The sequence below is a fragment of the Halichoerus grypus genome, chromosome 2 (assembly GCF_964656455.1).
Source record: "Halichoerus grypus chromosome 2, mHalGry1.hap1.1, whole genome shotgun sequence".
In the NCBI taxonomy this organism is placed as follows: domain Eukaryota; kingdom Metazoa; phylum Chordata; class Mammalia; order Carnivora; family Phocidae; genus Halichoerus; species Halichoerus grypus.
The window spans coordinates 47331649-47345857 of record NC_135713.1 but is presented as its reverse complement, the minus strand read 5'-3'; the positions used below and the strand labels follow the sequence as shown (position 1 = coordinate 47345857).

General features: G+C 40.5%; 1 protein-coding gene across 3 annotated transcripts in view; it reads left to right on the top strand.

The window, feature by feature from the left end:
- Positions 1-14209, top strand: part of TIMD4 (T cell immunoglobulin and mucin domain containing 4) — a 59984-nt gene that overhangs the window by 19981 nt on the left and 25794 nt on the right. For 2 of the 3 annotated variants that reach the window (XM_036096215.2, XM_036096214.2), the window contains exons 1-4: positions 4431-4511; positions 9376-9714; positions 12096-12350; positions 13775-13858. In XM_036096215.2, coding sequence (XP_035952108.2) covers positions 4454-4511; positions 9376-9714; positions 12096-12350; positions 13775-13858 — 736 coding nt within the window. In that variant the 5' untranslated portion in view covers positions 4431-4453. Of the gene's footprint in view, positions 1-4430; positions 4512-9375; positions 9715-12095; positions 12351-13774; positions 13859-14209 lie in introns of those variants that run through there. The other variant, XM_078066785.1, reaches the window with a different exon arrangement.

Below are 14209 nucleotides of genomic sequence, written 5' to 3'. Positions count from 1 at the left end.
CTGAAAAATCTGTGGAAAATAGGGAGTGTTCCTACCTCTCAAAAGTTCCAGGAAATGTGTCAAGATTATGTATCCTTGACTTTATTTGGATCAACTGTTCATCCTTGATCTAAACAGCATGGCCATGAATGAAATCAATGCCATCTAAACTGCACTTACTGAGAATGAGGGAGGACCGGCTCTCCAGACACAAACCTCCATAAGCAGAGGAAGATGGCAAAGACATGAATTACCAAAAACTGCTATGGCCCTCTCTCAAGAATAATATGCTTTAATACAGTAATACAAATTGAGCATCCAATATTAGGATGTTTGTGAATTCCCTTAAGACTGTCCAGGGACCTTAACTTAGGAAGAGAAGATAACCAAGCTTAGTCTCAGTCTCTCTTTCCAGTGTGTGACCCCTTCCAGGTACTAAATTAACATTTGCATTTCTAAAATAAAAGAATATGTGCACTAGGAAAATCTTTGTTTTAGAATAGCTTTAGATTTACAGAAAAATGATGAATATAGAATAGAGAGTTCCCATACACCCTACACCCAGTTTCCCCTATTGTTAACATTTTACGCTGTGGAAATGGTATATTTGTAATAATCAATAAACCAATATTAATACATTATTATTAACCAAAGTCCAAAATTTCCTTTGTTTTCACCTACTAGCCTTTTTCCCTTCCAGGAGCCTATCTAGGATACCACATTACATTTGGTTGTCACATCTCCTTAGGTTCCTCTGAGCTGTTCACATTTTTTCAGATTTTCCTTGTTTTATATGATTGTGATGGTTTTGAGAAGTATTTGTCAAATATTTTGTAGAATGTGACTCAGTTTGGTTGTGTTTGATGTTTTTCTCATGATTATACTAGGATTATATTTCTTGGGAGGAAGACTTTACCACAGAGGTAAAGTGCCATTTACACCACATATCAAGGGTGCAAACCATCATCGTGACTTCTCTCTTGATGCTGACCTTGATCACATGCTCAAGGTAGCGTTTGCCAGATCTCTCCACTCTAAATGTAGTCTTTGTTCTCTCTGTCTTTGCTGGATGTTTTGGAAGAAAGTCACTGTGTCCAGCCCACACTTAAGGAGTGGGAGTTATGCTCCACCTTCCCTTTAAGGGTAAGTCTCTACATAAATTATTTGGATTCTTTTGGACAGAAGATTAGTCTCTTCTCCCTCACTTATTTATTGATTCAATCACTATATCAGTATAGACATCTATTTTATACTTTGGGTTATAATCCAGTACTAGTTTATTTTGTTGCTCAGGTTGTTCCAGCTTTGGTCATTGAGAGCTCTTTTAGTTGTTTCTGGTGTCCCATTAACAATTGCACCATTGTGGGTCTTCTATCTATCTATCTATCTATCTATCTATCTATCTATCTATCATCTATCTATATCTATCTATCTATCTATCATCTATCTATCTATCTACCTATCTATCTATCATCTATCTATCATCTATCTATCTATTATCTATCATCATCAATCTATTTATTCAGCACTTTCATACTTTCTAGTATAAGATGCTCCAGATTCATTTGAAGTATTTGTTGCCCTAGTCCTAGAATCAGCCATTTCCCCAAAGAGCCCTGGTTCCTTCTATTGGAGAGTGGTATTTAGAAACTAATATCTGGGTGCTAGGAGTGCTCAATATGTGCATTTTTTAAAAGTAAAATTATTCTAAAAGGCATAACTGAAAAAATAGTCAATTCCTTTCCTATTCTTTCCCATAAAATGTAAACTCTTCTGAGTTTTTTTTTCTGTTTTTTTTTTTCCTTCCATATTACAAATAATGTGCTTATACTGGTATTGTTTGATTGATCACTCTCATCACCAACTATTGACCTCCTCTAAGGGTGAGTAGGGTTTGGTTTTCTTGCACCCCTCCTCCACTTCCTCTCTGTCCATCTTCCCAATGTATTCATATCACAGTTTTTGTTAAACTAGTAGCCAGAGTTTACATTATCATGACTGTATAACTACCTTTCACATTGAGCAAATGTACTATAATTACATATTCTTTCTTGTATAATATTTTATCTTTCATCATTGTAATAATTGTCTCGTTTTCCTTTTCTTAATTTTCCAAGTGTTTATCAAAATTCATCCCAAATGATTCAACCATTTTCTGTCAAAGACCTATTGAATCTATTTTCAAAATGCCCAAATGCATGAGACTATCTACCAGTTACATTTACCACTGCCACCCCAAACCTTATCCCTTTGCCCTTCTGCTCCAACCTGGTTTGCTTGTTGTGGTAACTAGTCTGCAAAGATGCTTCCCCTTCACCTCCAATGAACTTCCTGATATTCACACCCTTGTATTGTTCCCTCTACTTGAATCTGGGATGGCCTTATAACTTACTTTTTGACCAACAGAATGCAGTAGAAATGATACTGAATCACATGTAGGTTTAGGTCATAACCTTTGCAGGTTCTTCCTGAGCCTGTTGGAACACTCATTTTTGAGAAAGCCAAATACTATGTAAGAAATTCATTTACTTTGAGACAGCCATACTGTAAGGAAGCCCAAGATGCCTTGAGGAAAGGCCATGTGGAGAGAAAGGTTGCCTGTCCAGCTCCTAGGGCTTCTAGTCATCCTATCAATTTGCTATACATGTGAGTAGAAAAAGTCATCTTGGATGTTGTCATCTTTTTCATACTGAAGACTTTCCCCAAATGTCTCAGATCCTTGGTTGTCTATTTGTATTTAAAGTGACACACTAAAAACTAATTAGGAGTGCTGCATATAAGATTGAGGCTTATGCACTGGTAACTTTATTGAAGGACAATTGTGTTGATATTGTTGGGGGATACCTAAATATCAATATCTGTAAGTGTTTTATTAGGGCCATTCAGTTTATCCAGAGATTAAACCCCCCAGTTCCCTAGGAAGAGGATTCCACAATTCAATGGGTATTCAATGGGAAGGTTTTCTCCAAGTCCCTCTATTTTCATCCCTTCCCCTTGTTTTTCTGGCTTCTCTGAGTCCAGAGTCTTATCTGATATTTGTATTTTCACCAATACTTTTACCGTGAGCAATGTTGAATGTCTGAGGCTCATTTAGTGGGTTACAATCAAATGAGGATTTTTTTTTTAAATCTAGAGCATTTGTGAATCCTTAAATTCATTCTCTGGGGCTGGGTGGGATTTGGCCAGCCACTGGTATGGGTGGTCTCATGTCTGTATTACCCTAAGGATCACAGGTCAAAGGAGGGTGTAGTGATTAGGGGCATGGACTTTGGGATCAGGGAGACTTGGGCTTGAGTCCTGTTTTTACACCTTCTTAGCTGTCAATGTCATTTATGTAGCTCCCTTAAGCCTCAGTTTCCTCATGTGTTAAATGGGAAAAAATATTATCTATTTCTTATGGTTGTGAGAATTAAATAATACATCTGTATCATGTAGCAGAGTACCTGGTATATAACTAAGGATTCAATAACCAATGATGATGATCTAAGTCTAATTAATTAATTAATTAATTTCTAAGTAGGCTCCAGGCCCAGCATGGAGCCCAGAATGGGGCTTGAACTCATAACCCTGAGATCAAGACCTGAACTGAGAGCAAGAGTTGGTTGCCTAACAACTGAGTCATCCAGGTGCCCCTAAGTCTATTTTAGAAAACACATCTGGTTGATTTGGTTCCTTCTCTAACTGGTTCTGTGGTCTTGGATAGATCATTGTATCTTTAGAGTCAAGCCTTGTAATCTGGTTCGTGAATTATCTTTTATGCTCTTCTCTATCAAGTGGCTTCACTTAAAAAGTGGTAGAATTGGGTCCTGACTTTGGGTTTCTTTAATACCTGAGCCCATCCTGTAATGGCCACAGTATGCTTCTTCTATTGAATTCTTCTTTCCTTGTCTAGTAAACTGTAATGGTGATTTTGGCTTATGTGATGGTTGATTGCAGTCCTGCTTTTCTTTTTCCATGGGGTAAAGGAACCAAAAATCTGAGTGATGGAGAACTAGGTGAATCAGATAAATGGAGCAGAGGCAAATTCTAGGCTAACTTTTCTTTGGCCCCTATGAGGATTCTATGTATAAACAGCTGCCAGTGAGGAGAGTTCATTGCATTTTATTCTGAGCTGCACAGTAGCCAGGAGGACTGTAGCTCGAGCACAGCTACCACATGCACATACACACAAGCACATGCATGGATGCTAACACACAAGTAGGAAATCCCTTGATATGCATGGACAAAGGAATACAGGTGCAACTGCACTATCCATGCACATATTTGTACATAGGCTAGTGGCCAGGAGAAAAGTGCTCAGCACATTTTATCATACATTCCAGATTGAGGGAGACCATTCAGGAGGGGGAAAGGGAAGATTATGAGGCAGAAAGAGAAATGAAACTAAATGGTCCTGCCCTGTCAGCATTCACTGGAGTATAAGAAATGGGCTTTGGACAGACAGACAGACTCCTGGGGCCTGCCAACCATCAAAATGTCCAAAGGGCCTCTTATTCTCTGGCTGCTGATTGAGCTTGGGCGGCTTTCTCTGAGTAAGTGTTCTGAATCCTTCCATGCAAGAGTCCCTGGATAGCTTGGCATCCTGTGATGGATTCCCATGGCTGATCGGGCCTCGGTAGAGCAGAAGCCTGCTTCATTCCTCCTTCCTTCCAGGCTTCCTTCTTTGTAGGGTCTCTCCCCTTCCTTGTTATTTTATCCTGTGACTGGTTTTGGAGTTTCAGGGTGGGATAATTTGTGTTCATATCAGAAATGACCATTTAAGAAGAAACACAAAATAAGGGGTCAGATGAAATGGGGAAAAGAAATTTCATCTGCAGGTGTTATTAGCACAGTCGGAGCCTGGGGAATTTGTTCTACAAGTGCTTTTATTATAATTCTTATTTTTCCTCTTGATTTTCAGGAGTTATAGTTTGCTTTTTGTTTGTTTTATTTTGCTGGGGATGAGGCTTCAAGGTGAGGTTTCTTTTCTGCACATTGTTTCCAGGTTTTGGACGATGCAGATGTACACACTCAATTTGGGCCAGCTTAGACTTCTGCATCCTGGCAGCATAGGGCAAAATGCTCTACACTGAGCTGCAGTTGTGTCTCGGTCACTAACCATTAACATTAGGAACCTGTTGAAATTGCTCTGGCTCTTCTATGTATGAAATGAGGGACTTTGGTAAGACCAGTTTGAACAATCCATGATTCTAGAACTAGATAGTATCTAATGTCCTTAGCACTTTTAAAAGTTCATAGTTATTTGCACATGATCTTTCCAATATGCTGCGTGAGAAAACACCCACATTCCAAGGAAAACAAATGTGTCCTCTCTACCCTTCAAAACTTTGTCATGCTGATTTTTTTCTGCCTTTCTTTACTCTGAAACTATATGCATTCTCAGGTCTCCACCCAAGTGAGGCTTTTCCTGAGCACCCAGAGCCTCTGGAGTGGTTTAGGTGTTTCTGCTCTGAGTTCCTATCTCCTATGGAGTCATTCATCAGAGAACTTATCTCCCTGTAGTAAATGATCATTTAATTGCCTCTCTTCCCAGACTCTGTAGGAGTTCACAGAATGAAGGCGTCCCTGTTACTTTCTTTATCTGTGTCTTCACTGGTCCTTATCTTGTCCTGAGTACGTTGAGGTGTGGAGGTTTTATTATGCTGAAGGTTGCTGGAGTCTAGGTCCACATTCCCTGCTACTGGCTGGACACTGATTGTGTGGCCTTCTCTAATCCTACTTGAAGGAAGCTGCACCTGGAGAATGGTCTGTTGGTGCTGTTCATTTGTGCCTTTTCTAAAATGACCAATTTAGAAGAGAGCTACTGCTCAGAATTACCAAGGATCAATCAGGGCTGGAGATGCTCTTAAAAGATGTGGAATGAGGGGCGCCTGGGTGGCTCAGTTGGTTAAGCAACTGCCTTCAGCCCAGGGTCATGGGATCTAGCCCTGTGTCAGGGGGAGCCTGCTTGTCCCTCTCCCTCTGCCCCTCCTCCCCCTGCTTGTGTGCATGCTCTCTCTTTCAAATAAATAATAAATAAAATCTTAAAAAAAAAAAAAAAAGATGTGGAATGAAACCCTTTATTCTGTAAATGGTGAAACTGAAACCCAGGTTGGTAAAGGACCTTTCTTGAGGTCACTAGCTGGAGAAGGAAACCAGCGGGCACCAGAACCTTCGTTGCACCTACCATCCTGGGTAATTTCCAAAGAGGGGAATTGACTTGATGCCAATGATTCCTGTACTCCAAGATATTTTTGTAACAGTAAGGAACAGCTTCTCATCCTATTTCTAAATTCTGAAATGCTTGGTTACTTGTACCAGTACTTTATTAATTTCATGTGGTATTTGATACTTCATTTCATGTGAACCTCAGAACTATTTCTGAAGCAAGTATTATATATCCCCTTTGTCTTTTGATGATAATGAGGGCAGGATTATTGTGGCTTTCCTCCAAGAACACAAAAGCAGTTAACTGGCAGAATGAGGTTTACAACATAAGCCTAATGAGTGTTTTTCTGCTGCACCAAATTGCCTGCTTCCTTTTTTTAATATTAATTTTTAATTAGATCAGTGATACAGAAACACTCTTGGTGAAAAAATAATAGCCGTTATAAAGCTAAAATCCCTTTGACTACTACTTCCAGCCCCAGTTCCTTTTCTCTGATCATGGAGGTGACTGGTACAATGAGTTAGGTGTATATCCCACCAGACACTTTTCTATGCATTTACCTTCATTCGTTTGTGCCCACAAAAAAAAAAAAAAAAAAAATGCAAACTGTTTTATTTATGTTAACAGATGCTTTTATGTTTTATGTATTGTTATGAATTTGCCCTTTTCATACATTAATAAGGCTTGGAGTTTTCATGTCAACTGATATAGATCGCTCTACTTTTACTAACCTTGGAATGGTTACAGGGAATGAATGATTCATTCATGATTCCTTGGAATGCGTATGCCATAGTTTTGCCATTCCCCATGCACACATTGTTCATTTCATTCACATATACATGAAAGATGCAGCAAACATTTACAAATAGGTTTCCTTTGCAAGTGTGTTTTTCTAGGGTGCATAACAAAACACGAAATTGCTAAGACTTAGCTAGGATACACGCATGTTCAGTATTAATGGAAACTGCCAGATTGCCCCACAATGTGGCTCTACCAATTAACCTCCTATTTTATTCCAGTATACTCCAGTAGTCTATGTCATTTCCTAAGTCCCTGTCTGGCCAACCTTAATATCACTGGCATTCTAAAATTTTGCCTGTCTTCCAGGTGAAATTTACCGGCTGCTCACATTTCCTCATCTATGCCTGTTTTGTCTGCTGTCAATTTTTCTATCTGGTCTTTTCTTTCTTTCTTTTCTTTTCTTTTTTTTTTTTTTAAAAAGATTTTATTTATTTATTTGACAGAAACACAGCAAGAAAGGGAACACAAGCGGGGGGAGTGTGAGTGGGAGAAGTAGGCTTCCCGCCCATTAGGGAGCCCAATGAGGGGCTCGATCCCAGGACCCTGGGATTATGATCTGAGCCAAAGGCAGACGCTTAACGACTGAGCCACCTGGGCGCCCCTATGTGGTCTTTTCCTCCTGAGTAGTAGGATGCCTCCTTCTATACTATGATACTGGAAAAATAAACTGTCCAATTTCCAGCAGAAATAGTTCCTACACATATTTGTTATTAATTTTCCAAATATAGGACAAGCTCATATTGTAGGAGTTACTAGTTTTAGGAGCATATGTTCTGTGTTGCTAATATAGGTGAAGGTGATGACAATGAATTTCTTATTTATTTATTTTTCCTTGTTTCATGGTGGGCAAAAGAGACTTCCAGAGCATTTACAATCATTGAAACATTTCTACTACGACAAAATGAAGAAACTGTGATTTCAGGGAAGGCTCCAGGCTGGTCTGAATTTGGTGACTCTTAGGGTTTGTGCTCACCTTCTTCTAGAGAGGGATATGTGGACATTCCTGACACCTGAGTCAGAGAGGAACCTGGTACTGCTGGCCATGTCTTATACAACTGAGCCAAATGGGTCCACAAAATTAGTGAATGGAGAGTCTCACAGGAAGTTACATTGGAGAAAACAATAAGCAGGATCTATGTACCCCAGTGGGAGCAGGATGGAGTCCTGATGATCTGGAGCTTCAGCCTGTCTTCAATAGCATTTTTTGGGGGTGGGGAATGAAAACAATTGCTGATACTCTGTTAAACCAGTGGGCTTGATATTTGCAGCAGTGAAAATGTTTCACAGATTCTCAGAGATGGAAGTTATCTTAGAAGAGCTTGTCTAGTGGTCCTCAAACACTGTGAGTAGCAAACGACATCAGAATGACTTGGAGAATTTGGTTATGCATATTTTTTCCATGGGTCTTGGCCTCAGAGATTCTGGTTCAGGGTTGGACAATAAGATTTCCATTTTTAACAAGCTCCCCAGGTCATGCTGATGAGCAGCCAAAGCTGGCAAAGATGACTACTTCATTTTAGAAATAGTGATACCTCCCATCTCACACAGCTAATTTGGTAAGACTAAACTTCCAGCATTTCTGTATGTCACAGCTGCCATTCTATCTAATTCCTGTGGTCCCTTCCAGTTCTCACATTAAAAATGTTTTCATACTTCACCTAACTTCATATTCTCTAACAATGAATAAATAGTCCAGAGCAATTAATTTCTGTATCCAGTACTGAAAGAAGAGAAGGAAAACAGAATGTAGTCCAAAAGCCTATGTTACTGCCATAGCATTCTCTGGATTGGAGGGTGGAGGGAGTCCCATTTGAGGCATTTGGGTCTGTAGTACATGCTCACTGCTTATTGAGATACAGTGGGTAGGGTGCTGGTTTTGGATCTGCTCATATTAGTTAGTGGAATTGGATTAAAGAGTTGGCCTTTTCATTGGAGAATTTTTTTGTTTATTGAATGGTACTCAAGATCAATTTTTTTGTTTATTGAATGGTATTTTTATTTTATTTTTAAAAAAGATTTTATTTATTTATTTGATAGAGAGAGAGAGAGAGCACAAGCAGGGAGGAGGGGCAGAGGGAGAGGGAGAAGCAGGCTCCCTGCTCAGCAGAGAGCCTGATGTGGGCTGGGATCATGACCTGACCGAAGGCAGATGCTTAACTGACTGAGCCACCCAGGTGCCCCAAGATCAGAGTTTTTAAATCAACCAAAATGTCTTGTTGTGGAGACGAGTTCAGACACTCATGTGGGTCAACTGTCTCCAGTTAGGGGACAAAAGGGTGTGGAGTTAGGGACTCAGCAGCAGCTAAGGGCACATCAGAATTAGGCTAAAAAGATATACACTATAACTCTTTTCATCATCCTGGAAGCATCGTTCTACACAAACACTGTGTAGCATATTTGAAAGATTTTAGAACCACACAGTCTATTTTTCTCATCTTTCCTCACAGCTTCACCTGTACCAGAGACTGTGAGAGCGTATTTGGGTCAGACGGTGACTTTGCCCTGTAAGTACTCATCCTGGGCTCACAGCAGGAACAGCATGTGCTGGGGCAAGGGTGAGTGTCCCAAATCCAAATGCAGCGAGGAGCTTCTCCACACCAATGGGATGAGGGTACTGTCCAGGAAGTCACCAAAATATGATCTTCAGGGCAGTATCTGGAGAGGCAATGTCTCCTTGACCATCTTCAACACGAATGAAGGTGACAGCAGTGTGTACTGCTGCCGCATAGAGGTCCCTGGCTGGTTCAATGATGTGAAGAAGAACATTCGCCTGCAATTGAGGAGAGGTGCGTGCACGAAGGGGCTTGTGTCTGTGGAAGGAGGGATCCAACAGTTAATGGGGAATGGATTCAGTGGGTGGTGTTGGGGAGGCTGTAGGTGCTTAAGCATGAGTGGGCAGATTAAATCTAAGCTGTGTCTCTATGGCTAGAGGAGCCACAGGATGGAGCAAATGCCCATGGGGGCCAAGAAGACCTTAGAAATGAATGAGTGGAGGGCACATGGAGAAAACAAGCAGGGAATTGCAGGGTCAATGTGCAGAGGGCATCTGATTCTTATCTAGGAGATTGCCACTTTGCAGAAATTTATGTGCAGTGCTTTCGGATCTCCCAATTTTTATGGGCATGACATTGATTTTTGCATGTTGGCAAAGATTAAAAAAAGAACTACCATGTAAACGAAATAAAATGTGTCCATGGGTCAGCTTCAGTCCATCAGCCAATAGTTTGTGACTTCCAGCAGAGGGGAAAGGGCGTGAGATTTGGAGACAGTCATAACAGTTTTTAGGTGGCCTTTCGTTCTGTTACTATTAGTTGCTTTTGATGAAATTGGAATAGGGTGCAACCCTTAAAGATTTGAGCTGCATGGAAGGCAGCCTATGGTTGAATTATGCTAACAGTAATCAGCTTTCCTGCTTGTTTGGAATGGAGCCTCTCAGAGTAAGCTCTGTGTTCAACCTGCATCAAAGATGGAAGATTCTTGTGCTTTGTTCCTCACTGGGTAGGCATCTTGGGAGGCAAGGTCATATGCTTACAGCCATGTACTTAACAAGATTCTCAGGTGACTCCAATGCACTCTAAACTTAGAGAACAATTTATTTATTTATTTATTTTTATTTATTTATTTATTTAATTGACAGAGAGAGAGAGACAGTGGGAGAGGGAGAAGCAGGCTTCCCGCCAAGCAGGGAGCCCGATGCGGGGCTCGATCCCAGGACCCCAGGATCATGATCTGAGCGGAAGGCAGTCACTTAACCAACTGAGCCACCCAGGCACCCCATAAACTTTGAGAATAATTTATATGGATGCTTCTCATTAGAGAACTTTCATACACATTAGTGTATTTTTCTCAAAAAGTGGCTTTGTGATAAAGAGGTATTTTTCTGATTTATTGAAGTTTTATTGAAGTTAAATGATGCTAATCCAAGCTTTCTCTTTTCAAGCCTGGTATAACCAGCTATTATTTTATAAAATACTTGTTGAACTCAATATCTATGGGTCATTTCTAAGCTCACTGGAATCTGTTAGAGTTAATTGAAATTTGTCATATTTAAGAGAGTGTAGCACATACAGAATAACAGTGGCTGATGAACCCAAATTCAAATGTTAGGGGTGAGTGGTGTTGGCATAAACTTATCTTTAATATCTGAAAGAGACTATATTCTCACCCCTTGTTGCATACTTTGGGCACACTTTCTTTAGATTTTAATTTTATTTTATTGTGGAAAGAACGTCTAAGATGAGTTCTAAGTCAGCAAATTTTCAAGTGTATAATATATTATTGTTAACTACAGGTACGATGTTGTACAGCAGAGCTCTAGAGCTTCTTCATCTTGCTTGACTGAAATTTTATGTTTGGGCTCACTTTTGATGCAATTGTTCATTTGCTCATTGATGCAATGTTTTTGGAAACCTACTATGTGCCCGACACTGGGCTAGGTATTAGATTTGTAGCAGAGAACAAAGTAAATACCAGATTTCCCCTCATGGAGCTTACAGTTTCATGGGAGAAACAAGTGTTAAACCATAATCATCAGATAAAATGTGCAGTTATGAAATGCAATAAATGCTGTGAAGGTAAAGTATGAAAACCAAGGTAAAGTGCAAAACCAAGAAACCTAATTGCGATTGCCGAATATGGGTGACCTCCTTGCAGCAGTGTCCTTTTAGCTGCAACAAGAGGACTCAGTAGGAGTCAGCCTAATGAAGGGAGAGGCTAGGAAGTAACAGGTATGAAGTCCCTCCAGTGTGAGGTCACTGTTCAGAGAGATGAAGAAAGGTCAGAGGGCTGGGGAAAAGCAAGAAGAGTGGAGTGGAGACATGAGATTGTAAAGAAAGAGCCAGATCAGATAGAGTTTTGTGGGCCAAGGTTGGGGATTGGGTCCTTTATCTCAAGGGCATGGAGGACCAGTAAAATGTTTTAAGCAGGGTACTGACATAATTATTTGTCATTTAAAAAGATTATTTTAACCAATGTGTGAAGAACAGATCAGAAAGGCCAAGAGTAGAGGTAAGAAACCCAACTTCCATGGGCATTACAGTGGTCCAGGTCAGTGGACCAGGTGAGGGCAGCAGAAATGGAGAGAAATGGACAGATCCCACATATATTTGTATGCTTCCCTTTTCCTCCGTCTCTGCTTGGTACCAGACGTATCTTCCATTGGTTACAGCCCCAGCAACCAGGCACTCAACAACGCGTCTCCCAACTACCACCACTGCTCTGACGACAACCACAGCTGTGCTTCCAGCAACAGCTATGACTCTACCTGAGCTCACAACCAGAACACGACTTCAGACAAGAACCACCACTGCTCTCACAACAGTGGCAATGACATACCCTCCAGCAACATCAACCTTTCTTTTTGAAGCCACCACAGTGCTTCCAACCACTGAGCTTTCCATGGAAGGGCCCATCCTCACTGCAGGTACATGGTACATTTGGCCATTCTTTCCCTTCTGCCGGTCAGATGTATCTTGGATCCCTTGAAACAGGGTTCTTTTTACTGAATGGGGCAGTCCAGAGACTTGCTCTTGGGTCTCAGTGTGTGTGTGTGTGTGTGTGTGTGTGTGTGTATACTGGTTTGCTAACACTGTCATAACAAATGCCACAGACTGGGGGACTTAAACAACAGAAATCTATTTTCTCACAGTTCTGGACACTAGAAGTCTGAGATAAAGGTGTCAGTAGGGTTGATTTCTTCTGGGGACTGTTTCCTTGGCTTAAGATGGTCACCTTCTCCCTGTGTTTTCACAGAGGTCTTCCCTCTGTGAATGTGTGTGACCTAAACTTATCTTCTTATAAGGACACCACTCATAACGAATTAGGGCCCATCCATATAACCTCATTTTATCTTAATTACCTCTTTCTCCAAATATAGCCACATTCTCAGGTATTGGGGGTTAGGATTTCAACATATGAATTTTGGGGAATATAATTCAGCTTATAACTGTGTGTGTGCGCGCGTGTGTTTGTGTGTGGGGGTGTCAGTGAGGATGTGGTTTCACTAACCTGTTCCTTTTCTTTGTTTTATCATTTCTTTTTCCCCCTATTTTTTCCTTTTTTTTTTTGAAAGTCAGTTTTTTTTTTTTTTTTTTTTTTTTTGGTTCTCCAGTTGACCTTCCAGGAATCTTAGAGATATTTATTGAAGAACCAGGAAATGTCACCCGGGGTCAGAATCCAGTTTCAGTCTGCCAGGGGTTAAGTCTCTGCCTGGGCATTGAGGAAAGGCCTCTAGATGTCTTAAAATGTTCCTTGATGATGAACTAGTTCTACCCTTATTTCTTCCTTCCTTTTTTTCTTCCCTCCCTCCCTCCCTCCCTTCCATTCTGTTCCTTTTTTTCCCCCCTTTCCCTCCCCCCAATCCTTTTTGATCCTGCATCTTGGAACCTCTCTGAGTTACTAGCTCCATTACTTACGGGGCTTACCAAAGCTCCCACCGTGTTTCAACCTCTGATTCTGATGTAAGAATATTGGAAAACCATTAAGAGATAGCGTGAAGGCTTTCTTAGGTGTCTCAGCTGCCTCAGTAAGGCCTCGATAGTTTAAATAGCCTGACAATATTGAATTGGCTAATTCTTTTATATTCTGAGTAGTCACCTAAAGTCCATGAACCATAAACCAGTCAATTTTTGTATGTATTTTTATTCTTTTGGCCTTTAAAATAATCATCCTAAAATATAACATTTGTAGTTTACTCCCCTTGATCCTAAAAATTACATGCAATCCTTGAAGAAAACCTGAAATATATAAAAAAGCACAAAGACAACTATAAAAATATCCCTGAATCCCACCACTCAGCACAAACACTTATTTTTTGCTCCCTTTTATTGAACTTTTTTTCTCTTCCAGAGTCAGAAACTTTCTTTCTCTCCATTGACCCTGAGAGAAGCACTGAGGTGACTTCTGGAAACACTGCCTTACTTACATCCAAAGGTATGTGGACACTTGGCTTTCTTTTTCTTTTTCTCATTTCCTACATTGAGGACAGTAAAGTGTTGTTGAATGAGATGATTAGAGATGACTTTTGGTTCCTGTGTGCCATGAGCCCCACCTAGGACAAATTGGACAGCATTTGTGGCTCATTCATTCTTGTGGCTTTGAGAGAGAAAGGGAGGTAGGGAGAGAGAGATTGGGACTGACCTTGATTTGTTTGAGCAATTCTTCCTGGTAGCACATCTCTGGAATATTTGCCTTTCTATTCTAGGCGAGCTAGTGCTTAGCTGTCTCGGCCTAATTCCAAGCACAATGATCTTTGTAGATCCCCTTGAGGGATGTTCTCACTTG